Source organism: Halichoeres trimaculatus, unplaced genomic scaffold (assembly GCF_033239565.1).
Source record: "Halichoeres trimaculatus isolate MK-OKI-2021-1 unplaced genomic scaffold, fHalTri1.1 fHalTri1_scaffold_13, whole genome shotgun sequence".
Lineage (NCBI taxonomy): Eukaryota > Metazoa > Chordata > Actinopteri > Labriformes > Labridae > Halichoeres > Halichoeres trimaculatus.
In genome coordinates this window covers 25369432-25394154 of record NW_027437191.1, presented here as the reverse complement: position 1 = coordinate 25394154, position 24723 = coordinate 25369432, and the positions used below count along the sequence as shown (strand labels likewise).

Genomic DNA, 24723 nt, shown 5'->3' with positions numbered 1-24723 from the left:
ATGAGATGATTTACAACCCCTTATTGAACTTTTCATGGCACCAAAACATCATCGAAACAGTTGAAGCTGAGAAATCTATTGACTTTTGTAAAAATGATCACATACTTTGATTTGATTTCAACAAAAGGTTGGGAAAATTTTGTAACTTCTGTTCATATAAGACACAAATGAAATCATTCCATTGTGCACATATTTGAACTCTAAATTTGTTCACGTTTATGAGCCTTTTTAGTTGAAAATAACTGGCTCTCAGACAACCCAACCTCTGCACTTAGTTTCCTCAAAGTGAACTCATCATTCTTCTTGAAAGTTTTGAGCTTAAAATGATCACAAAAAGATATTCATTTGTATGAAACAAAAACCTATAACACCCCAAAAAGCAAAATAAAAAACACAGTGCCTACTGAAATACTCAGGAGTTCTCCTTTGACAAAAAAGAAATCAACTTAAAACTGGACAGAAATCTCCCCAAAATGTTTTTTTTTCCCCCACCAAATGTTAACCTAGATGCATATTACATAGAAAGCATGTTGGCCAGCATGTTAGCCAAGACTCTCTGTCCAGGTACAGAGAGTCCTGGTCCCTCTGACAGATCAATGTCCTTTTTCAACCTGCTGCTCCCCCCAAACATTTCTCCTTCCCCATCTGATAACCACAGACCCCGCCCCCTCAGCACACCTGCAACTGACACCTTACAGATTAGGGTAGCTGAAACTATTTACATGTAGTCAACCTTAGAGTTAGAAGGCCTGCTAGTCAGAAAGCCAGACGGCCTGTTATCCTGAAGACCTGTTAAGTCAGACAATCTGAAGGCTTGTTAGTCTGAATTCAGAAAGTCTACTCGTCAGAAGGCCAGGTAAGTCAGAAAAGTAGAAGGCCAGTAGTCAGGAAATTAGTCAGGTACTCATCTTATCAACTTAATATTAACTGTCTTTGTAAGCTGTCTTGCAGTCTGGCTTTGTGCTATGAGCTATAGCACAAAGCCAGTGCTATGTGGCTGTTGTTGGATGAGGGAGGACGGCATAAAACGGTAACCAAGCAGAGACAGATCTGGCTCTGGAAGACTGTAGCAACTTTGTGTCACCCAACAAAAACTTTTCTCTAATTGCATCCTTTGACTTTTTTGGATGATGGTAGATTTTCAAATCAAAGTCAAACCACATTCTGCATGAATTACAACAGCTTGGCTCTGCAGAGGAAGAGTGTGGATGCTTAACAGCCCGCTTCATTGTGAAACTACAAACACTGCACAGAAACCCCAAACTTTTGAGCAGCTCAAATCCTGCATCCATCAGCGGGTCTCTGTGATTCTCTGGAGCAGGAAACAAGACTACAGTTTTGTATGTGAATAAGTAAAAATTAGCGCACTCATAGATGGTGATAAACATAAACTAGTTTTTTTTAAACTGGTTTAAACTTAACTTTGAGCTAGCTCACTATTTGTGTTAGCTAGCTCACTAATACTTACTAACACTAATGCTTTGCACCCAGGTGAGGTGAATCCTACAGCAGAAGCACATCTGACCAAACATGAGTTATAGCATATGTTAAGTCAGGCTCTGAAATCTCTTTCCTGGAGGAATAAGCAGCAGGATTAAGACTCAGGAGTCCAGAGAGTTTATCAAAGCATGACTAAATGTAGTATTTGGATGTTGGGAGGAGTGCAGGTTCACCTCAGTCTCCCTGACCTCGTATATCTGCTTCCAAACCTCAGACAGCTTCCAGACTAAAATTAGTTTGACATAGCAAGAGAGATAAGTTGACAAAGCCAGAGACACACTGTTTTTGCTGTATGAGTGCTCAGGTACGTGACTGTGAGAGTGTGTAGCCAGTTTAGAAAACACTCATTGCCTCACACCCACACACGGTGTGATTAATAACCCGACACAGCTCTGTTTTCTTACCTTTGTCTCCTGGTGATTAATCTGAGATCTTGCTCTGTGATGAGTGGATTAGCGTCCTCGGGCGCAGAGGTTAATCCCAGAGCTGTGAATGTCTCATAAAGTGAAGATAAAGTGATGTTGATGTGGGAGGGAAGGTGAGAAAACCACAGCTGGCTGTCAGATGGAGAGCTGATGTAATACAGCCGTGTTGGAAAGATGCACAGTGTGTCCTCGAGGCTTGGCAGCGCTAAGAGTCTGATGGTTTTGTACTCCAAAGTGTAAATTTCAGAGACTGTAGCTTCAGGGATAAAAAATACTGGAAACGGCCACCTGGATGCAAAATTACACCAAAGGCCGTGACTGCTCAAGGAAACACATTCCTGTTGGCTCTACTTCAGAAGAGTTTGGAAATTTATGGGACCAATTGAAGCTTACAGTTTTATTACATTTGGCCATTGGATCATCTTCACTTTTTAAGTTATTTAACACCAAAGTTTAAATACTCTTCTACAGATCTATCACAAAACCTGAAGCTGACATGTCTGTGCTCATTACATCACCTGGACTCCCACAGCTCGGGTAAGTCTTATCTGGGATTCAACCTTATCTCAGCAGGCCCTTCAGTCAGTTTGATGGAAGACCTGTTAGTCAAAAAAGCCCATGAGTAAGAAGACCCATTAGTAAGAAGGTCAGCAAGCCCATTTTTCAGTCTGTTTGTCAGAAAATCAGATGTTCTGTTAGTCATGAAGTCAGAAGGACCTTTAGTTAGGAAGTAAGAAGGCTCTTTAGTCACAAGGCCATAAAATGAGAAGGCTTGTTGGTCAGAAAACCAGAAGGCATTTTAGTCAGAAGATCGGAAGGCCCATTTGTCAGAAGGCCCATTAGTAAGAAGGCCTGTTAGTCAGAGGGCCTGTTAGTTAGAAGTCCTGTAAGTCAGAAGTTCAGAGGGCCCGATGGTCAGATAGTCAGAAGGCCAATTAGTAAGAAAGTCAGAAGGACCTTTAGTCAGAAAGTCATAAGGCCTCTTTGTCACAAGGCTTGTTGGTCAAACAGTCAGATGGCCTGTAAAGCTGCGTTTCCACCAAGCAGTCCGGGTCGGTTCAGTACGGTTTGGTATGGTTTGGTACAGTTAAGCTTGATCCTGTTTGCGTTTCCACAGCAAACTGTGCCCTCTCGTGGTAGGCAGCGTGTAAGCCGGATGCCGGAAGCCGCAGCTGTTAAACAATAGCGTGACGCCGTAGCAGCTTACCAGGCTATTAAATCCAACAAAGACAAAAAACAGGCCACAGTAAACAAAGAGCACGGATGGAAGACATGCAGCATTTTGTCCTCTCTGTGGTTGGTATGTAGCTCTCTGTTTCAAAGTGCAATCAAGCTTTGTTTCAGAGAAGTCTGTGTGCCGCCAGGAGGAATGCAGCCGCTGCCGGGGTAAGTGACAATTCTTTTGACCAATCAACAGTCTGAAGTGTGTTGCTCCACCTTCCGAGAGCGGATCAGTTCAGTCTGGCACAAATACGAAAGGGTCCCAAAAAAGTGGGACGGCTCGTCTCTTTAGGGATCCGTCCTGGGATTAGTCAGTGGAAACGCCGCAAAATGTGCGCCGTACCAAGATAAACCTAACTGTTCTGCTTAGTGGAAACGCAGCTTGAGTCAGAAAATTAGAGGGCCCATTGGTCAGAAAATCAAAAGGATTGTTGGTTACAGAATCCAAAGTGCTGTTAGTCAGAAAATCAGAGGGCCTGTTAGTCAGACTGCTTGTCAGTCCAAAAATTTTCTGTGGGTTTAGTTGATATTCTATAGTCTAACTTATTTCCTGACTAAAGCCTGGCTCACACTACAGGATTCTCGGCCCGATTTAACCCAGATTTGTTCCGCCTGATAATCGGGGAAGAAATCTGGTCAGTGACTAAAATCGTCCCCGACGTTCGGACAAGATTATCTTCTGGTGTGAGTGGTTGACAGATGAATCTTTAGCCTCATGATCGTCTCACAGACTCGTCAGAGCCGCCCCGATAATTTTCAAACGTGTTTTATATTTATCTGGATGATTACAACATTCATTCTCACTAAGGATGACAACAGCTAAGAGAGAGAGAGAGAGAGAGAGAGAGCCCCATTACAAGAGACCGGACAACAGACAACAAACGCAGGCTCAAAGTGCAACTGAAAGGCTCCGGGTCAGCTGACTGCGCGTTCCACTGGCCCACTCGAGCCAGTTCAATAATGCCTTTAAAAATAACACAACCACGCCATTCATACCGTAGCAAACTGTTGTTTTATCAGTGATCGGTGTGAGATCATGCCATTATTGGCTGATACAGCAACAGTTTCACCTCTGTCCCTCTGCGTGCCTGTTATGGATGAAAGGCACTGCTGCAGACAGCTCCGCTTCTCTCTCCTCCTGTCCCACCAGTGCGCTAAAAACCTCAGATCAAACAACTGAGCACATGTGGTCCATCACTCTGTCTGGTCAAATAATCTTGGTGAAATTCTGTAGTGTGTGCTGGTCAGTATTTTCAACTCTTGTTGTTGGAGTGTGCTTTAGATTTAAGAGAAGATGATCTGTGAAGATTCTCATTACGTGTGAGATACAATCTGATTTCAGAATCTTTTAAGATTTTTAAAATCCTGTAGTGTGAGCCAGGCTTAAGGGGCCTTTTGTGAGATGAACTTTCCAGCTGCTACCAACTCGAGTGGACTGTTGCGCTTTTGATTGGTTTCAATGAAAGTTAAACACATTGAACTTGTAGTCTTCAGGGTAAAATTATTTTATTTTAACATCAGATTTTCCTCTAGTATTTGCTCTAGGATGTTTTCCCTTTCTGTTGGTTTTTGGCTCTCTGTTGTTGTTTACATCTGGCTAGCTCATTGTCCAAACCGCTGGAGACATCTGCAGATGTCTGAATATTTAACTCACACCGGGATGCAGAGGAAGTAAAAACTATGATGGAGGCTTTTGGAGTGGAGATATGGATAAGCTGTGTGTCTCATCTTTGATTATGAACAACATGAGATCTCTGCTAAATAAGATTGAAGAGCTGACAGGACTAGCCAGGGGTCAGATTAAGTTTGGGGAAAGCCGTACGTTGTGCTTTACTGGGAAGTGGCTGCATCAGGATAGTGTGCTCTTCCTGTCGAGAACAAAGACAACATTCCACTAGTGAATCATGCATTTTTCTTTAACCCTCTGTTTAATAAAGTATCTAAGTTCTGCATCTGGGAACTTTTTATGTCTTTAACGAGAAAAACTGGGCTTAGCATCGCTGATAAACCTTGAACAAAAGCAACAAACAGCAAAGCCTGCTGCAGTAGAAAATTCATCATAATCATTGTATTTCAAGTCCAAATTAACCCAAAATCAGAAAGAACTCTTGTCAGATAATTCAATTCAATACTCGACAAGAGGAGCAGAGTTACTGCAGAAGTATTTACCGGGCTGGAAACCAGAGCACTGTGAAGCTCTGATGGATGTTTGAGTTAGCGGACAAGCTGTCGGCACTGCTCAGTCAAAACAAACAGACATTTAATCCAGAAGTTTCCTTCAAACAGCCATCTCTTAAATCATACAGCAACAAAGCAGCTGGGAATCAAGCTGAGGTTTGACCTCAATGCCACAAATATTCCACCTTTAAATCAAAATCAAAGCAAGTTTATGTTAAAGGATTGATGTTTGTGTTACACTGTAATGTGACCTTCTGAGGAGCTGCAGAGAGAAACCGTACAGCTGTTACACCTCAAACGTAGCTCCAATGAATTGTGTTTGAAATAAAGGTGAAGCCCCAGGGTCAGCTTGAGACACAAAATGATTTTAATCAAAGGGATTTTTACTCCATTCAGTGAGGATTATTAAGCAGGAGGTGTCTGTTCAAGGCAGAGACAGAGAGGGATGAAGAATACTCATAGCTAAACCAAACCGTGTCACCCAAAGGAGCTTCATTGCTTCTTCTTCTTCTGGAGGTTTGATACTTGAAGGAAAAAGGACAATATGAGTCTAGAAGCCAATGTGATTCAAACACAGTCAGGCTTTGAAGCTAAACCTTATCGTCTCTTTTTGGATGGCCAAAGACAAGGGTAGACAAGTCTGATCCAGATATCTAAAAGTTTTCACACAGGTCTCTGGGTTTTTCATCTTATAGCAAATGATTGTGGAGTGAAACAGGAATAAAATCAACACAGAGTAGAGATCAGCTACAAGAGAAGAGAAACTGTACATCCGGAAATAAATACAAATTTGAGAGACACAGTTGACACGTCAGGTTTCAACATGAGAGACAAATAAAGGAAACTCATTTAACAGAGGAAGCACTATTTTATAAAGATTTCTTTCACAAACACAATAAATGCCTCCTCCTTCATGAAATAATACATTAGAAACATCTCTCAGGGTCATCTCATTGGTCTGTAACTTTTAGGGTGACTCAATAAATGTTTCAAACAATTCAAAGACAAAACATAAAGACAGTTGTAAATGTCCCAAAATAAAGTCTGAACTCACAACAGTTTCTTCTTTTTCATGGCCACAGAAAGGGTAACCTGGAGGCATCACCAACAGCACAAACATACAAATACTTTAATCAAGAAGCTCTCTTTGGGCGTGTTCTGCAAAGAGTAATTCTTAATCTTAAAATTTAAAGCTCAAAAGTAGACCAATAATTTGACTTGATGAAGATTTTGTAACAAATACATGCTTCATAAAATTAGGTTTTGTGTCCACAGTAAAAGTGTCAGATTTGACAAACCAATCCTGGGAACTATGGACTACCCCTATGGGCCAAAATTTCAAGAAAAAAAAAAAGTGAAAAATAGTCTTTAAACTTTTTTTTTTCTGTACTGCAGCTAATGCCTATTGACACCCACAGTCTCTCAAAACAGAAGAAGAGCCACAAAGTTTGTCACAATTACACTAGAGGGTTCCAGAGTGTTTTTCTAGAATTTTGACGTGGGATTTCCTGATCCCAAGAGTTCCAGATTGCACTGGGTTCTAGAATGTTTATCAGCAGTGTGGGGCAGAAACTATTACTAGTAACAAGTAGTGTAATGAATTATTCTTGAAATTTCAGTAACAATATTAATGTTTCACACAAGAAATATCTTCTTACTCCCTTACTGTTGTTATCAACCCACCAAATGGTTTAAATTCCTAGATTAATTTCATCACACACAGCAGCTGACCAGCAAGGTAGATCCAAAGACTGTACTATAAATGGAGAGAGTTTCTGTGATGTCACCCGTCTGTTTCGGAACTTTGTGCTGAAGCAAATTTCAGGATCTTAATATCTTCTAAACAGCTCACCCTTATAGTACGGCCACACCAGACGCAAATTTGCATCGAGAAAGTCAATGCGAAGACGCGGTTGGATGCCGATCCGCCCCGGATGGCGCGTTGGCCACATTTGGCGCTGCGTGTTTGGAGCCTCGGCGCGTTTGGAGCATTGGCGGGTTTGGGGTGTCAGACGCCTCTACGCTCCTGTCAGCATTGTCACTGATGACATTTACACAGAAGCCATGTGCAAACTCAAAATCACAAAGAGAAAGGACACCATTACAAATTTTGTTGGGTGTAAAGAAAAGTAATTAGTAGTGTAATCTATGACTGTTGACAGGGAGTATTAAGTAAAGGAATAATATTACTTTTAAAAAGAGTAATGAGTACTGAGTAATGAATTACTTTTTCAGTAAAAGGCCCCAACACTGCCTACTCTGTGTGACTATTTTGGCCAGTTTTACCACTGTTAAGGGCGCTGTGTTGTGTTGCCAAAAAAAACTCTACCAGCATCTTTGATTGACTTAAAATGTATGTCACTCAAGCGTATTAATGTTTACAACATCAGTCACAAACATAAAATATGCTAACTGAAGCTATCACTTTGCCACGTTACGAACAGACAGAGGTGAAATGACTTCTACTGCATATTTAAGTTCAGACATTTATTGGGGAACTGAAACTCACAACATGATGGTAACCTTAAACTGATGTCTCCTCATCTTGTGTGAGCTAACTCAATGTAACAAATCAGAGTTTACAAAGTTTTGTCATGTTTATGGTTACAATCAATAATTTGGTGACGCTACAAATGCACAGAAGTCTCCAACAATGAAAGTGTAGAAATGTAGTCTTCTTCTGAGAAAAGCATTAATTCCATCTACAGGTGGCGCCAGAGTCAATACAGCGTCCTTACAGTGCCTTTGAAGCACAAAACAATTTTTCTTTGTCCCTGTTTTTTTCTCTTGGTGCCAAGTGCTTCAAGCTCCTGAATGCATGCTTTGGAAACTACCGTTTGGAATTTGGGTGAACTTCAGGCCACTTGATTATGGATAATATCGTCTATTTCTCTGCACTGTGAAAGTATTTCCTGTGCAATCACAAAAACAAACCTATTATCAATTTATGCATAAAAATCCCCACTCATGAGCGGTCAGGCTGTCTCCATATCTCCTTCGTTTCCAAACTCTTGCTGACATGCAGACGCTGCAGCTTTAGTGGCCACTGGCATCACTCCTGTTTTTATTCCTCAGCCTCAAACCACCAATTATCAACTCAGGAGAGGATTTTCATATTTAAGAGGACAAACACTTTTCTTGCTAGCTCGCTGGTTCACTCAGCTGGGTGCTCAGCTGGTTGCTTAGCTGCTTTTATGTGATTTGACAGCATGAGTTTAACCAGAATATTTGGGATGCTTCCAAGTATGAAGTCATTTTAAATTTTAGATATCTGCATCAAAAGAAGCCTCATTTCACTGTTCAGATGCCCTTTCTTCCACTGTGACTTGTTTCTCCTTGAGGTAAAAAGGGCAGCAGACAGTTCAAGGAGTTCAGTATGGTGGGTTTGTATGTATAGTCCAAGTGACCCCTCCAGGACCCCTCAAAGGCATGAACAAAAGCAACTATCCAGGCACATTACACTTGGAATAAGGCACATAGAATAGATAGATCATCAATATTTACAGAAGATATGGCTCCACACACACATGCACAAACGGCCAGTTTAAACAAATATCACAGTATTAAAACACCAAGACATAACAGCAAACTCTCTATCCACTTCCCACCTTGTGTTTATCCTCTTCTTCCTCCTCGGCTTAATTTGCTTTCCTCTCTGCTCCATAGTCTGGGAGCCGGGTCAATAGAACCACACAGAGCCGGCCCCATGCTCCCCATGCATCAGGTTTAAAATCATAAGTTATAGTGTGCATCTGTCATAGGCTGCCTTCACAACATTTACTTTTAAAGGCGGTTTTTTGATGATTAACTGATGTTTTCATACAAAGCAGAGACAGTGCATCAAGAGGGTGGTTCTGGTTTTGGACCTGCTGTCTGTCCGGTTTGTTCAGTTCCCTCATGAAACTAAAGATGCTTCCTCTACAACTGTGTGTTCTAACAAGCGCCTCATAAAAACAGTGAAACATTAATGTGTGAGATCCAGAATTGAGTGGAATAATGGAACGCTTATACTTTAATTTGTCCAAAAATTTCTAGAGTATTGGTCTGAGGCTTTTGGAAGTCTGCAGAGTTCTGAAAAGTTGGTTACAGGATGTTCTCAGTGGCTTTCAGGAGCCTGGACTGCTCTGGAACAGTTTTAAAGACCCCCAAAAGCTTGGTGGTCAAAGTCTTACAGAAGCTTGGCAGATCCAGAGAATTTCTCAATGGCATCCACTGGCCTGACCAGTTCTAGAACTTTGCAATTTGGCTTCCAGAGGCCCTTAATAGATCCAGAACCCCTTGGTCGTAAACAGTTCCAGAGTGGTGGTCAGTGACTCAAAAAATCCCAGAGGGATTTCCAAATTCCAAAAGTTCTGGACAGCACAGGGTTCTAGAATGTTTGTCATTGACTTCCAGGAACATTGGTGGTCTAGAATGTTTTCTTTTTAACCTTTTGTAATCCTGATGGGTCTATGATGTGTTAGAGGTGCTCTCGTGATGCTTCAGGATCAGTTTGCACTTCAAGAATCTTGTTTAGTCACTTCCAAAGCATAGGAGGTCTGGATCTTCATTGAGGAACACAAAAAAATGCAAGAGATTAGTCGAAAGTTCTTTTTTGTAAGGGGCCTTCATATGCCTAGAGGGTTCTAGAATGTTTGCGAAACACTTCCAGAGGCCACAAGTAATCTAGAATCTTGGTCAGTCACCTCCAGAATCCTTAGAGTTTTTAAATGTTGGTAAGGATCTTAGAAAAAGCGAGAGAGTGGTAGAAAGTTTTTGTCAGTAACCTCCATGTCTTGATGGTTCGACAATATTTGCAAAAGACTTCAACAGGCCCCCAGAAATCTAGAACCTTTGCCAGTCATTTCCCAAGGACTGAAGGCTCTTTAAAGCTTAAGAGTAACCTTTAAAATTCTGAATGAGCTCCAGAATAGAATGTTGGTCAATGACTTCCAGAGTCTCATCGGGTCCTAGAATGTTGGTTAGAAACTTCAGTGAACTCTTGAATGGTTGTCAGGCGAATTCTAGATGCCTTGAGGGTTTCCAAAATGTTGGTGAAAGACTTTTAGAAGGTAAGAGTGGAATGTTTTAGTGACTTCCAGAGGCCAGTGGTGCTCTGGAATGTTGGCGAGAAACCTCAAAAAGCCCAGAATGTTTGTAAGAGGCTCTCATTGGTCCAGAGGTTTCCAGAATGTCAGTAAAGGAATCCTAGAATGTTGGCAAGTGACTTCAAGGGTTGTTGAAGCTCTAGTATGTCAGGAAAAAGGTCCTTTTTGGAAATCTCAAAGATGCCTTTTCAGTCTCTGAATCTGGAACTCTCGGGGCAATGTCTGGACACTCCAGGCTGTCATCCCAGATCACTGGTAGATTTCTAGAACCTTGTGCTGTGGGTAAAGCTGTCCGACATAATGATGTTCTTGTAGAAGTTGTCAGTGCGCGTGGAGCAGTAACCTTTCACCTTATCGATCATCTGGCTGACAGGGAGGATAGAGGATGAGGAAGATGAGGAGTTGGGCTCCACCACTGAGGAGGAAGGGGATGATGAGATGCACTTTGGGCTGATCGGGCTGGAGTAACATTTATCTGCGTTCAGGGAGAAAACAAGACACAGAAATAAACAAGTTAGAGAGACTGACCGACTTTGACTGAAAATGATCAAATCAGTCAGAACATACCAACATGTTTAAGAATCAAGCAGTGGCACCGTCTAGTGTTACAGCTTTAATCAAAGTGGTATGTTTTAAGACATGTTGCGGAGGAATTCACATTTCAAGAAACTAAATCTAGGGAAGGAATGTTAGCAAGAGCAAAACTTCAAAAACAAGCAGCATGTATTACTCTACATTTTAGCATGTGTGTATGAGAAGATATATGAAATGATGTGCAGATGCTGGAATATCATTCCCTCACATATTTAATCATTGTGATGACATTAAAATCCATCTGAGGATTATTAGGGATGGAAGTATCCGGGGTTTGAACTTAATAGCATTTTAATTTGTTTCTTAGAAACAGACTCCAGATTCATGTTCCTTTATTTAAAGAGGATGTGTTGTGGTTTATGTTGAGTTTTTTTGTGTTTGGTTGGTTATGTTTTCTTCTTAGCAAATCTTGGCTTCATTTTCCAGTCAGTGCTCAGCTGTCGTATCAAGACCTTTTCGAATGTTATATTTGGATATCGATTGCGTCCATTCCTCTCAGAACCTGTGGTTTCTGAGCGATCATCATTGGTTTCTTTGGAGTCATGTTTCGGTTGAACCCGAAGGGATGGACTGGAAGCATATGGAATTGTGTATGCTGCGCAATTAACATGATGAGGCTGCCAATGAAAACACCCAACGACATTGTGGATCTTTCAGCTCTTGTATGACCTTAACTCAACTTAATTATGACCATCTGATGTTATTGGCAGAGGTGGAAGTTGTATAAGATAAACGAAACAGGTTGTAATTGAGCCAACTGTTTTTTTCTGACCACTTTTACCAACATATCTCACCATAACTGAGACAAATAGAAATCAATCACGTAACCTCATCTTTCTGCATGAATTCCAACAGCATGGCTCTGTAGTAGAAGAGTCCAAGTTCCACCAGGAGACCCTGAACTGTTAAGAAGCCTGTTCAACCTTTTATCATATAACTGTCGTACGAGCCACGTGGACTTTTTCTTTTTTTAGCTATTTCAGCCTTGGAGGGGTCAGAAAACGTGCAAAAAAGTTCATCTTCTTTTCTCTCTTAAACTTTTTTTTAAATTCCCAGATACCACAGTAAAGCATGTCTTATATTGTTCAAGGTGCCGTTGGAATGTCCTCACTAACCCAAATGGTTGTGGAGTTACAGTAATTGAAAGAGCACTTCAAAATAGAAGTGCAAGAGATCTGATTGGTTTTAAAGCATTAAAAGCTACTACAACATGTTGTAAAAGTGCATCTATCTTAAAGACTTCCCAGTGGTCTTTAAGAAATTAATAGCTAATTACTAAACATGTGTTGGGATTTGAAACCAGCAAAGCAGTCCTCAGACGTTGGACCACATATGAACTCTTCAGTGGTAACTCAGCCAAATTATTCAAGTGTATAATTCTAGTCAAGCATTTTTGTTGTAAACCTTTACAATGCCACTCAAAAGTTTGTGTTATTTCCAAAGCAGGAAAAAATTGAGCTTTTCTCTGTTCAGCCAAAGTCTTCACTGGCTTTTCTCCACCAGAGGCTGAATAAATTAGAAAGAACTAAGAGATCTTGTTTGGATTCCTTTCATAATTCTTAGCCTCTTCTCCAAACAGCGTCTTTTCGCACTACAAAGTCACAGGGTGAAGATAGAGTTGTTTGCTGGCATGATCCACAGTCACGACTTCTTTGATTCAAGGGTCTGTGACATTTTGACAGCACTGATTACACCCCTGGCTCCACACAGGATGCTTGATGGTTCTGTCCAATAAATCTGACTTTTAAATTCCTGATGATATCAAAAAGGGATGTTTGTCTTTGTTTATAATAATTCCTCTGAATCAGAGGTATGTCTTTGTATTTTAGCCTCACACACACAGACTCTAGAGTGCAGTTCAGGACAGTTTTAAGACCTTAGAACATCAGGTCTTCCTCTGGTCATAAATCACTGTGTGTAAACACAGATTCTTGGACCTGACAGATCTGGAATCTTTACATTGAGATACTGTTGCTTTAACTCTCGGATCTTGTTGATTGGCTCAGGAAAGAGGATGGAGTAGAGCACATCCTCCTTTCACTTTATGTGAATTACAGACACTTTTTATGGAAAGCACATGCATTACTGTGGAGTCATTGACATTTTCACATCTTATGGCAGCACAAATCACAATTTTAGACCAACGGCGTTATGATAGAGAAAAATCACCTGTCTTGGAGGTTTGGAGCTTCTCTTAACTTCTTTTAGCACAACAACATTTCTGGGCACAGAAAACAACGGCTAACATGCTTCATGCTTCAAGCCAACAGTGAAACAAACAAAAACACTGAGGCACAAAACTACCTAAACTTATCCAGACCAACAGCTTAACTTTTACACCATGTACGAAAAAAACCAGACCTCAATAATTTCCTGAAAAAGCAGTTAAAGGGAACCACAAAACAGACCTAACAGTATCTTAGAGGGCAAAACAACAAACTCAAAACCGGTTTTAACACACGGCAAGAGTACCATAAACATTTTAAGATTACACAGAACTAGATGATGAGGATCAATGGAGGAGGATGTTTAAATAAAGATGTGCCACACAGGAAGCAGGCACCTTAAAAATAGACAATGATAGGTTCAATATGAAGGTGCTGCAGGGTAACATGAAACAGACCTGATGTCAAAGACAAACAGACTGTTTCATAAAGATTAATGGTTCCTTTAAAATCTGGCTAAAGGGCTAACAGGTGGGCTTAAAAGTCAATACGGACATTAAATTGTTGGACGGGACAAAAACAGACCTCACAAGGAGTGCTAATCAAACTGGACTCGAAAGGGTTCCAAAAGGCGGAAGCTAATCAGATGCTAACCCAAAGGTTGTCCTTCAGACTACACTGAAACAGGGGACTCAAGAGTGAAATAAATTCAAGGGTAAAAAGTAAGGGTTCTTAAACTCAGATACAAAGTTGTACCAAAAAGACACTCAAGAGTACTCTTATATGCTACAGGGGACATAAAAAAGCTTTTATTTTAAACCTTAAAACAAATCTCTGTGTCCCCTTAAAGACCTTTCAGTGACACTGACTTAACAAAGTCTGAGACAAGATAAATACAGACTTTCAAACAGACATGAAGGATATCTGACAACACATGGTGCAGGGGTACCTTAAAACAGACTTTGAGGGTCATTCAGAGTGAGATTTCAGCTGTCCATGGCTATGAAAAAAGGTCTTCAAATCAAAAAAATAATGGTTTAAACAGTAAAGGGTGCTTGTAAATGAATCTTAAGATATATATGTATACACACATATATATATATATATATATATATATATATATATATATATATATATATATATATATATATATATATATATATATATATATATATATACATATATATATATATACATATATATATATATATATATATATATATATATATATATATATATATATATATATATATATATATATATATATATAACAAAAATGCTTTGGGGTACCTTGAAACAGACAAAATGGATTTCTTGACACAGATGCTGAAAGATTACATTTAAAGACTTAATGGGGTCTTTAAAAGATGTTATTTATCATCAAAACCCTGAACACCTGACAACAGGAGACCCAGGCTGGCAGTAGCCCAGTCCATAGAGGCTAGGCTTAACAATCGAAGGGTCTCTGGTTTAAGCTCCGCCATGGACCAAAATTGGAAATTGGGGTTATACCTGGGGAGGTGTTGGCATAAATTCTTGGGCACTGTTAAAGTCCCCTTAAGCAAGGCACCAAACCTAAAACAGGTGGGTACTGAGTGTGCAGCACCATCGCTCTGCTCTCTTCAGTCGCAAGCTGTTAGTGCATGTGTGTATATATATGTAGCATGATTCAGAGAGTAAAAAACGGACTCCCCCCCATGGGATTAATACCGTACATAAAGCAAATGGGGTACCTCAAGCCTACATGCTAAAACATACTTTGAAATTCTTATATGGGCACATTGAGCCACACAAAAATGTACACATAAAAAACACTGTGCAGAAAGTAATCAGTCAGTAACCACACAGGAACTTAATCAAAATATAAACTTAGGGGAACCTTGACATGGACCCTTAAGACTACCTTTAATAATGGCAGTCATAGAGAACACAGTACAGTTCAAAACAATGTGAATGGGTACCTCAAAACACACAGATTCAGAGTGGAACTTAAAAGGTAACTGAAAAAAAAAATGCTTACGTGTGCCTACATAACAATGAGAGGGTTCCCAGGGACACACCAAGTCCTTTTCAAGACAGAAAGAAAACAGCTGAGATTGACATCATGAGGATACCTAAACATGGATATCTAAGTGCATCTTGGACAGGGCTACCTTTGTACGGAGAGAATTGTGATTTGATCTTTGTATAAACTCCAGGTACCTTAATACAGATGGTTTTGGTTGTGGTCAAATCAATGCTTAACAAATGATTCTTTTTGCATTCGCTTGAAAATTTTCTGTTCTCTCTTGAAGAATTATGCATTATTTGCAGTGAATCTTCTTTATGTCACAAAATAAGTCAGTCAAGGTGGCTTAACTTTGATAACTGGGTGAACATTTTAGTGAGTGTGGATAAATTAGAGTGTTAGTATGGCTCCAGGTTAAAAGGTTAAAAAGACACTGAAAAATTAAGATGAATGATTCCTTGCCGTCCACAGACACGGCGGTTTACGACAAGCTTGGAGCGAGCTGTGAACAGATGAACTACTGAAGATCAGTGAGTCTCTGAAGGCCTGGACCAAGAGGGAGAGTATGACAACGGTTGGTTTGTCAGACTTGGAAGGCAATCAGGTAAGACATCCAAAATTGTTTCCCATAAAAGACAAAAGCTGGGTTCAGCCTTTTCTCCAGAGTCTGACTCAGGAGGTTTTCTATCGGTCAATCTGACTGGAAATCAGACAAAGTGCACTTCATCAGCACCTCTGAGCTGCTTAAGAGAATACAGGATGCTTCAGCCTGCAAAGTCCTTGGATAAACTACCCAAGTGAGTCACTGATTATAAATGAGAAATAATGGCAGCTGGGAGAAGGAGAGAGTCAACTTTTGATAGCTTGGCTGAGTTCCGATCAGATAACATGATGGATGATTCCCAAAAATAGAATCATAGAAGTTGTAGTGGTTAATTTTATAAAGAAATACTATCCAGAATCAAAAGTTTCTCTGGCAACAAAACACAGCTCTGTAATCAGAAATGTGTCTTGATGTTGCCTAAGATGCTGTTTCCTTAAAATCAGGAATTTATTATCCATAAAGGCCTTTAAATCAAGGGTTTCCAGAAACTTTAAGACATAAATTGTGATCTTAATGTAAGCTGAAATGTCTGCATATGGATTTACTTTGAGTCACTTTGATTCTTTTGAGATTTCATTGTTTTAGATCCAACTTTTTCCATACACGTCTTTTCTTTAACTTTCCTGTACTGAGCTAATTTAGCTAATTCTCATTCTTTTATATCATCCATGTTTTGTTTGTTGGCATAAATAGGGGCCTGTAAGCAAGGTCAGCTGTGTCCCTATTTATGCCAAGCTCACAATATCAGCTTCCTTAAACCTTTCAATTATTAGAGGATTCACCCCCTGTGCAGTGTGCTGATAGAAAACTGTACTAATTTGACAATACTTGTTTCCTCAGCCAGGCTGTAAACGGGTCTGACTGCAGTTAGAACTGGCTTTTTATGAATGGTTGTGTATGTAGCTTCTGGAGCTTTTGGAGCCAGCCTCTAGTGGTCACTTGGTGAACTGCAGTTTTGGGGGCTTCTGAATTTATTTCAAATTTTAAAACCTGCAGCTTTGTGTAAGTTGTGTCTGTAAATTTCATGCTAAACCACATGCAAAAATCCCTTTGTTTGTAACTCAACCCTTTACACCCTATGGTTTCCAAACTGGCAACCTTGAGGTCGCTCTGCAACAAAAGGCATAAAACGAACATGAAAAAATAAGGTTAGACAGCTTAATTAATCATGAAATTAAAATAAATACAAAAAAACAAATACCTGATGCCATGAACATGAAGGATGAATACAAAGTCAACAGTTCACTAGCTACCCTCAACACCTACACACAAAAAACCATAGACTGTATAAAACATGGACGTAGTCTCGCCGACGTCACCCATCTGTTTCTGAAACGGAAAATGAAGCATATTGGCAACCGCAGACATATTGGTAGTGGCAAGGGCTTCACGTACAGCTATAGGGTGCCTGTCGGTCACATGACCCTGAGCTCTGCCTCTGATTGGGCGAGCTCGTGATTTTAATATCCTCTGAACTGCCAAATTAGAAAAAAAATTCACCCCCCGTACAGTGTGTGCTGATAGTAAAATTAGCAACGAAATTAGCAAGCAGCACAAGAGCACCAAGAGAATATTGTCAGAAGTGATGCTTCTCCACCTGGAAAGAACAGCATAAAACAGGATGCTAGCTAATATACCCTGATACAAGACACCAAGAAGCTAATGTCAAAGGATCTCAGTTTTCTTAAGAAAAACAGTATTGATGGTCACAGGGCAGACCTCCTCTGTTTCCCTTCTAATATCAATGACTAGTTCTTGAACATGACATAAATACCAATACTGAACTAATTTCACAAGTGTCCCCTGTATCGCTACACCAGGATGATTCGAACAGACCTTGTAGACACAGAGATATACTCTTTTCAATTTAAGTAAGTAATTTTTCTAGAAAAGACTGAAAAAAGAGGCCAGGGCTTAGAGGGTTAAGACGAGTTACAAAGTCCTTTAGTATGATAGTGTGGTAGATTCTGAACACCTAGGGCACCACATTGGACACACCTCTCACCTTCTGAGCAAAAGCCTGCAACCCATCAGTCTGATTTCTCCAACTCCACGGCTTCAAACTTCATTTTTCCTTAATGGCCACTCTGCTCTCCCAAACTCTTCATGGTGACAGCCATTATAGCACACGCTAAATCCTCATTTAAATATGGTGGTTTGCACCTGGTGCTAGTTGTACACCCAGTTTTCATTGATAACCTGAAACACACCCACTAATAGCCCATGCAGTTTTTTGGTTTGCACGCACAATTTAGTGCTCATCATTTGAGATCTTAGTAAATCAGGCCCTTCTATTAGTCTGGATGGTTTATAGGTTTATTAAATTCCTTGGAGGTCTTGTCAGCAGTTTCCCAAAGTGCAAACTACAAAAAGGATTTCTTTTATTGCTTTCTTCTTTTTGTATTCTCCATCTGGCAAACTTCTTTCCAAAATATTCCCTCATCTACAAAGGACAAAGAAACATTTGTGAAATGTCAGAACATCTTTACGAGTAAAACACTGATAGCACACCACTTAGCTCTGCAGTTGATTCTGCTTTTATTGCTTTCTTTGGGCCATGCATCATCTGTAAATCTGTATGAAACTGGAGATACAGAAATCAAACCATGTAAGTATCAGAAATTTTGTTCTAGAGTTGCACCATTGAACGAGATGACTGATGAAAAACAGATGTTAGAGCAGCAGAGCCCCATGATGCAGGAGACTTCCCATCCACTCATGCATTAGTTTATGCTCTGTTGGTTTTAGCCTCTTTGATTAATTTTTAAACAAATAAAATATTACAAGATGATGTAACACTCGTTAAATCCCCCTGTCATAGGCTAACATGCATGAGCAGTTTTAAAGCTCTTACTGCAGCTCTGACCAGCAGCAACAGGCTCAGATCTGTGGTAGCTCAACACGAGATAAGTGCGCGTACACTATTACAGCCAGAGTTTAACCTCAAGTTTGTTTGCAGAGCAGAAAGTGAGTGCAAACATCATGAAGTAATAAAATCTGTGTGGTGAAATATGGAGAGTGGCAAGTGCATGCATTCCTTCAGGCCTGGAACACACACACACCAAAACGCTTATACATACATCACAACATTGATACAGAGAAATGCACAACCTCAGGTATGTGTGTGGTCCACAGACAGTCAGCCTCAGAAACCACAGGGTGAGATTTACAGCAACACTCTTGACATCAGTGACGAGCTGATTCCCAGAAGCCTTTGTGGTGACGGGAATTAGATAAGCGTCTTTTTGACCCGACATGAAGCTCATGTCTATCCTCAACACACCATGAGGATTATTACGTTCACTTGGTATCACTCACAGCTAATCACAAATGCTTCTTGTAGAATTTACATCCTGGGATTGTGTAACAGGCTAGGTTGAAGGTTCAAATTTTAAAGAAGTAAAAAATGACAGGTCGTCTGATCTTAATCAGAAGTTTTACTGAAATCTGAAGACTGAGAGATTTGAAAAATGCAGGTAAGAATGACAAGGGATGACATCATCAACAACTCAGGTAACTGTTTGAAAATTAACACTAAGCCAAGTCCATGCATGCAGTCCATCCTGGTTTCTGTTTGCAATCTCAAGCAATCTTTTTTGTGCTCAAAAGTACCACAGAGAATGCATTTTAAAGGTCCCATATTATACAAAAATCACTTAATTTAGTCTTTCAGTAAAATTTGTGGGTTTTTGGCTTTCCTCCCAGCCCACAAAATGTGATATTTAATGACAAAACCTGTACTTAGTAGTGCTTGTGAACAGTGGCGGACTGGGACTGAAAAACAGCTCTGGACGTTAACCCGGCCCAGCCCACAACAACGGGACGCGTCCAACGAGACTTCTCCAGAACATCCAGATGGCCAGTCCGCCCCTGCTTGTGAATGTAAAATCCTGACCTAAAATGAGCTGTTTGCAGTTTGGGGATTTGCCGACGTCAGCAATTCCCTTTTTTGACCAATCAGGAGCAAGTCTGACCTAATTGGTCCACCGGAGGAGATACCCCCCCACACACCTCCCCTCCCTGCCCACTCCTCTCCCCTCTCCGCTGCTGTTCAGAGTGCCAGAGTTGAAGTGCTGCGCTGTTGTTGGCTGTAAACAGCCACATAGTTCCATGCTCAAGCTTCCCATCTCGGAAGAAGACAATTCTAAGTCGCTAGAGTTCATTTATGAGGGAAATGTGCCAGCCGCACTGTGTGCTAGTCACTTCACGGCCAACTGCTTTTCCAACTTTGGACAGTACAATAGAGGGCTAGCGAATAGACTGGTCCTGAATCCAGGCACATTACCAACCATCCGCGAACAAACCTCGGACCCTGGAAATGTGAGTGTTTAAAATGCTGTGTGCTGTGGAGCAGATGTAAGAGCTTTTCCTCAAATGAGCTTCGCTGTTTTCTAAACATTGTGCACTTGGAGCTCGTGGCGCCGCTCTCAGTGACGCAGAAGAGCGGGGCGGTATCAGCGGTGGCTCATTCACATAAGAAGGTCACGCCCACTAAATCAGACTGTTCTGAACAGAGGGGCTATGAGAGCCTGGAAACAATGCTGCTGTGCTTGATTTATTGGCTTTTTGGACCAAAACATGTTACTACCATTTCATGAAGACATCAATGATCCATATTAAACTGTAGAAAAGGAGCATAATATGGGACCTTTGAGTACACCCATTAACACGTGTCAGGATACTTTTTGTCTCATGTTTCAAAGTCCCATTATGACTGACCTCACACATATGGTAAGTTCCTCTTGAATAAAAAGCTCATATTTCAAGCACTATTAACCTTCTGTTTTGAGGTACCCTTAGATGTGTGTGAAGACCACTTTGACTTGTTTTATATAAATGGTGAGTGTCTTTCGAAAGGATTTCACCTTTTTGCGAATACCATAAAAGATCTGTTTTGAGGTGCCCTTAAACACCTGTGTGAAGATAGTTGGAGCACCTGTAAGTCACTGTTCAAGGAACAGACTTTTCAAGTGTCTGCTGTGAGGTACCCAAAAGCTTTTGTTCAAATGTTCTCTAGATGTCGTTTCTACTTACCTTTTGATTTTATCTCATTTTTAAGGTGCAATCAAAATATGTTGCAGTGACCTACGAATATTGTTTTGAGGTACCTTTAAATATCAGTTTTTAAAACACCCTTTGGTACCTGTTTCACAATTCTCATCAGCGTCTGGTTTAGATCACCTTCATACTTTGATTTCAGTCACTCCAACTTCTGTGTTTAAGATATCACCAAGAATATATTTCAAGATACCCTGATTGAACTGTTTTAAGGTACCCTGGGGTAACTTAAAGAATTTATCCGAAGGTGAATGTTCACTGACGCATCTGGCTTCAGGGTATGATGAAATTTTAGCTAAGGGTAACATCTGGCGTTTTTGATAAGGTACCCATGACCATTTGGTTTGATGTACCCTTTGGTGTCTGTATTACAGTGATAACAACTCCTTTTTATCTGTTTTTTGACATTTGTAAATTAAAATGTCTTAGGCCCCAAATATTTAGCCCCCATATTGTTTTAATATGAATGGAGAGAGAATAAGCAAAAGTTCCTCACAGCTGTGGAAACAAAAAACTTTCTCTGGAACCACAAACAAACAAAATCAGTGGAGCAATTGATGTTAAGTTCACTCATTCAAAAAGTGTTTCCATTGTTTTAAAGAGGAAATGTGTTTTGAAAACAACAAAATCTGGGAACACCTTATCCCATGATGTTGAGACAGAACACTCCTTCGGTATTTTTTAATAAGAAACAAAGAAATTCACTAATCTGTTCAGGCATTCGGAAAACTCTAGGTCTTTGGTTGTTTATAGATGTTTGTCCTGTCGGTTTTGTCCAGGTCCTGCTTGTTGTTTTGGGGTATTTCTATCTAAAGGTTTTATGAACTGTTGTGAGGCACGGTTTGTAGTTAGTGTGCTACATTTTTAAATGAATTACTCTTAATCTTGATACAGTTGCTGTTTATTTGATGGTAGATCAGTATGTTTATTATAAGATTAAAAAGAAAAAAACTGAGAAATACTAGAAACCTTCTTTTGTGTTTCTTTTCAGGAACAGAAAGAAGGAGTGTCTGCTTTCACGCGTAGATAAATATCATTGCTTTGACTAATGCTTTCAGGACCCAAATAACCTCATTAAGCCTATGTTTCAGATTAGGGAAAACGTGCATATTGCTCTGTATTTTGGTGCACAGATGTGAAGTGTAACCGAAACAAAATAGAGATAAATCACGCCTCAGTGGGACGGGGAACATGGTGAAACATTTGGACTCAGAACACAGTACTCCGACTCCATGTTTGCCAACATCTTCTCAACATTTGGTGGTAATTATGAAAATTAAACCTCAATTTACAGCTTCAATGACTACCTCTGATGTGGAGCACAGTGTAGGCCTGTTGTTACTCTGACTCTTATTAAAGATACAAACACATGGCAGTTAAACATGACAGATGTTAGCGTGGATGCAGTCTGTCAATGCGTGCTTTTTTTTTGCACCCTGGGACACTCTAGGTGGGTGGAGTCATAATGTTTTTGTCATGTTTTGAGTCAATGTAGAAAAAGAAACCCAATCAGAGTGTCTCAGGGGGATGCAGTGATGACATCACAGTGACTGGCCAATCACAACACACAGTGGCTGTTTTTCCAAAATGTCTGCCGGTAAAGTTTTCATCCCAATTTGTCGAATTAAAATATTGAATTTTCCACAGACAGACACGGACCACAGACATTTTGGGAAACTGGCTGAACCATAGGATGCTTGAAGCAGAAAATCACTCAGCCAATCAGGTTTAGCTTTACCTCCAATGGTCGTCCACTCCTGCTATTGGTTGGTGGAAGAGAATTCTACACACCAAACACAGAGGTACATACATGAAACATCACATGTGAGAGGATAAAACACAACCAACAACAGTCAGAGATATCCTCAAACAAAAAATAAAACACTGTGAATGATTCAGCACCAGCCAAGAAGACACTTTGGATATATAACCTTGTTTTAAAAATGTTTTACTTGTTTTTCTTTTGAGTTTAGTGTGTAGCCTTAAACTGAGCGTAAACACTACTTTTTAACGTCTCAACTGGTTCTCTTCTAAATAATTTTTTTTTCAAGATTCAGCAGCACTCTTTGTCGAAAACAGATTTTAACTAGTACAATTAATACTTCTACTACACCAATTGACATTAATCAGTTTTACCAACTGACCACGACTTTTACCTGCCTAAACTTGTGTTTTTCTCATCTTTAGGTTTCATTCACTAAAATTAAGAATAAAAACATTTTTTTCCTAAGTTTTCAGTAAATTTAGTTTATTAAAAATGAGCATTTTATTCTTGTTTCAACCCTTTATAACACTTCTTAAGCCCCGCTAATTTCTAGATGTAAAATTCCTATTGCAAAATTGCATGGACTTACATTTTGAAATAGGAATTGAAGAAATTTTCTCATCAAATGTAGTGTTTTTATCTTGTATTTAGGCCCACCTATTTGCAGTGCATGGCTGAGTGCAGACTTATGGGAGGAAAATGTATAAAGACAGTAGCATATCTTTAATTACAGCTCTCTTTCAGTTTTAATACCACAATAAATTATAACTCTAGGTGAACATGTTTGGTGAAAATGGGATTTAACTTTGTGAAAATTAATTTCCTGCTCAGTTTCAAAAGGTTAATTCATTTCCTTTAATTTTAAGCCATGGCTTGACATGTGACTGGTCTCAACATGCCAACTGGAGGACGTTCCTTGGACACGAGTCCTATAGTGCATTTCTTTGGTTTAGATTTGTTTTTTGTTGGTATCAGGCTGATCAGGCTGCCAGCATGTTTAGTTCTAGAACAAAGATCAGATCAGATATATCAAAGTGCTATTTTAAATAAACAAACAAATAAATTAACTAATAAAAATAATAATAATAAAATAATAATAATAATAATAAATAATAAATAATAAATAATAAATAATAGTTATTAATAGTAATAGTAATAATAAAAATAATAAATTTTTATCTGTAAATCACTTTAAATAACAATAATCTAAAAGTGCTACAGAGCAACAGAAAAAATAATAAAATTTGAGATTTAAACTAAAAGGGGAGCCTATAGTTAAGTAAAAGTTTTTTTTTTATTTTACATAACCTTGAACTGATTACCTGAGCCATCTTTAGGTTTTGTAACTAAATTGCACCATTTATAAGCACTGCAGTGTCTAATGTGCATTGTAGAAGCAGTGGGAAGCAGGAAGACACTGCGACAGCTTAACTACAGGATGGCAATAGGACCAAAACATCACACACTTTTCAAAACGTACCTATCAATATTATACAATTTTTTTCTTCTTTTGTTCAGCTTTTTTTGTCCTGATGTTGTTTTGATAATCCAAAGAAAAGGCCCTATCAGGGGTTTTTAACTGGCTTTGAAAAGAGTGACTCTTATTCTGATGCTTCGTCATGACCTACAGAGTAAAAAAAAAGAGCAAAAAACAAATAGAGCATAAAAGCATGGGTGTTTCCACCTACTCCCACAATCATATCACTGATTTCACGCACTTTTAACTGAAAATAAGCCAGTGTTTGATTTTGTTTCAGGGCTGGGTCTGCATTTAAACACAGATTTTTACCCATGGGAGGGATTTCTAAAGAATGATAAAGTAAACAGGGTGAGTATTGACACAAGACGCAACCCATGTGTCCTTCAGAGACCTCTAAAGTTTATGTCCTCTGAATGCTCTAAATATCTTTGAACCTCAGTCAGTGTTATCTGTCTTCCTCTCTTCCAGTGTTTGTGTCTCACCTGTGTTGCTGTGCCTCTTGTTGAAAGGGTTTAGCGTAGCTTTAGCTTTGGATGTCCAGTTAGCGGTGCTGGAGCCAAAAGAGCTGGAGGACAGAGACTTGCCCAGGTTTTCTGAGCTCACCTTCTTTGTGTTGTTGGTGGCTGTCTTACTCCAGT

At 39.7% G+C, this 24723-nt stretch overlaps 1 protein-coding gene and 1 long non-coding RNA gene across 5 annotated transcripts in view; one reads left to right on the top strand and one right to left on the bottom strand.

Moving 5' to 3' along the window:
* Nucleotides 1–739: 739 nt before the first annotated feature.
* Nucleotides 740–24632, top strand: LOC141802002 (uncharacterized). Its single transcript, XR_012599448.1, has 4 exons — nucleotides 740–856; nucleotides 15650–15782; nucleotides 24363–24433; nucleotides 24554–24632. It is a non-coding gene; the product is annotated as an uncharacterized LOC141802002 (long non-coding RNA).
* Nucleotides 7307–24723, bottom strand: part of adgrg6 (adhesion G protein-coupled receptor G6) — a 96576-nt gene continuing 79159 nt past the window's right edge. For all 4 annotated transcript variants that reach the window (XM_074685384.1, XM_074685386.1, XM_074685387.1 and 1 more), the window contains 2 exons: nucleotides 24568–24723; nucleotides 7307–10886 (listed from right to left, as the gene is read on the bottom strand). In XM_074685384.1, coding sequence (XP_074541485.1) covers nucleotides 10675–10886; nucleotides 24568–24723 — 368 coding nt within the window. In that variant the 3' untranslated portion in view covers nucleotides 7307–10674. The remainder of the gene's footprint in view (nucleotides 10887–24567) is intronic.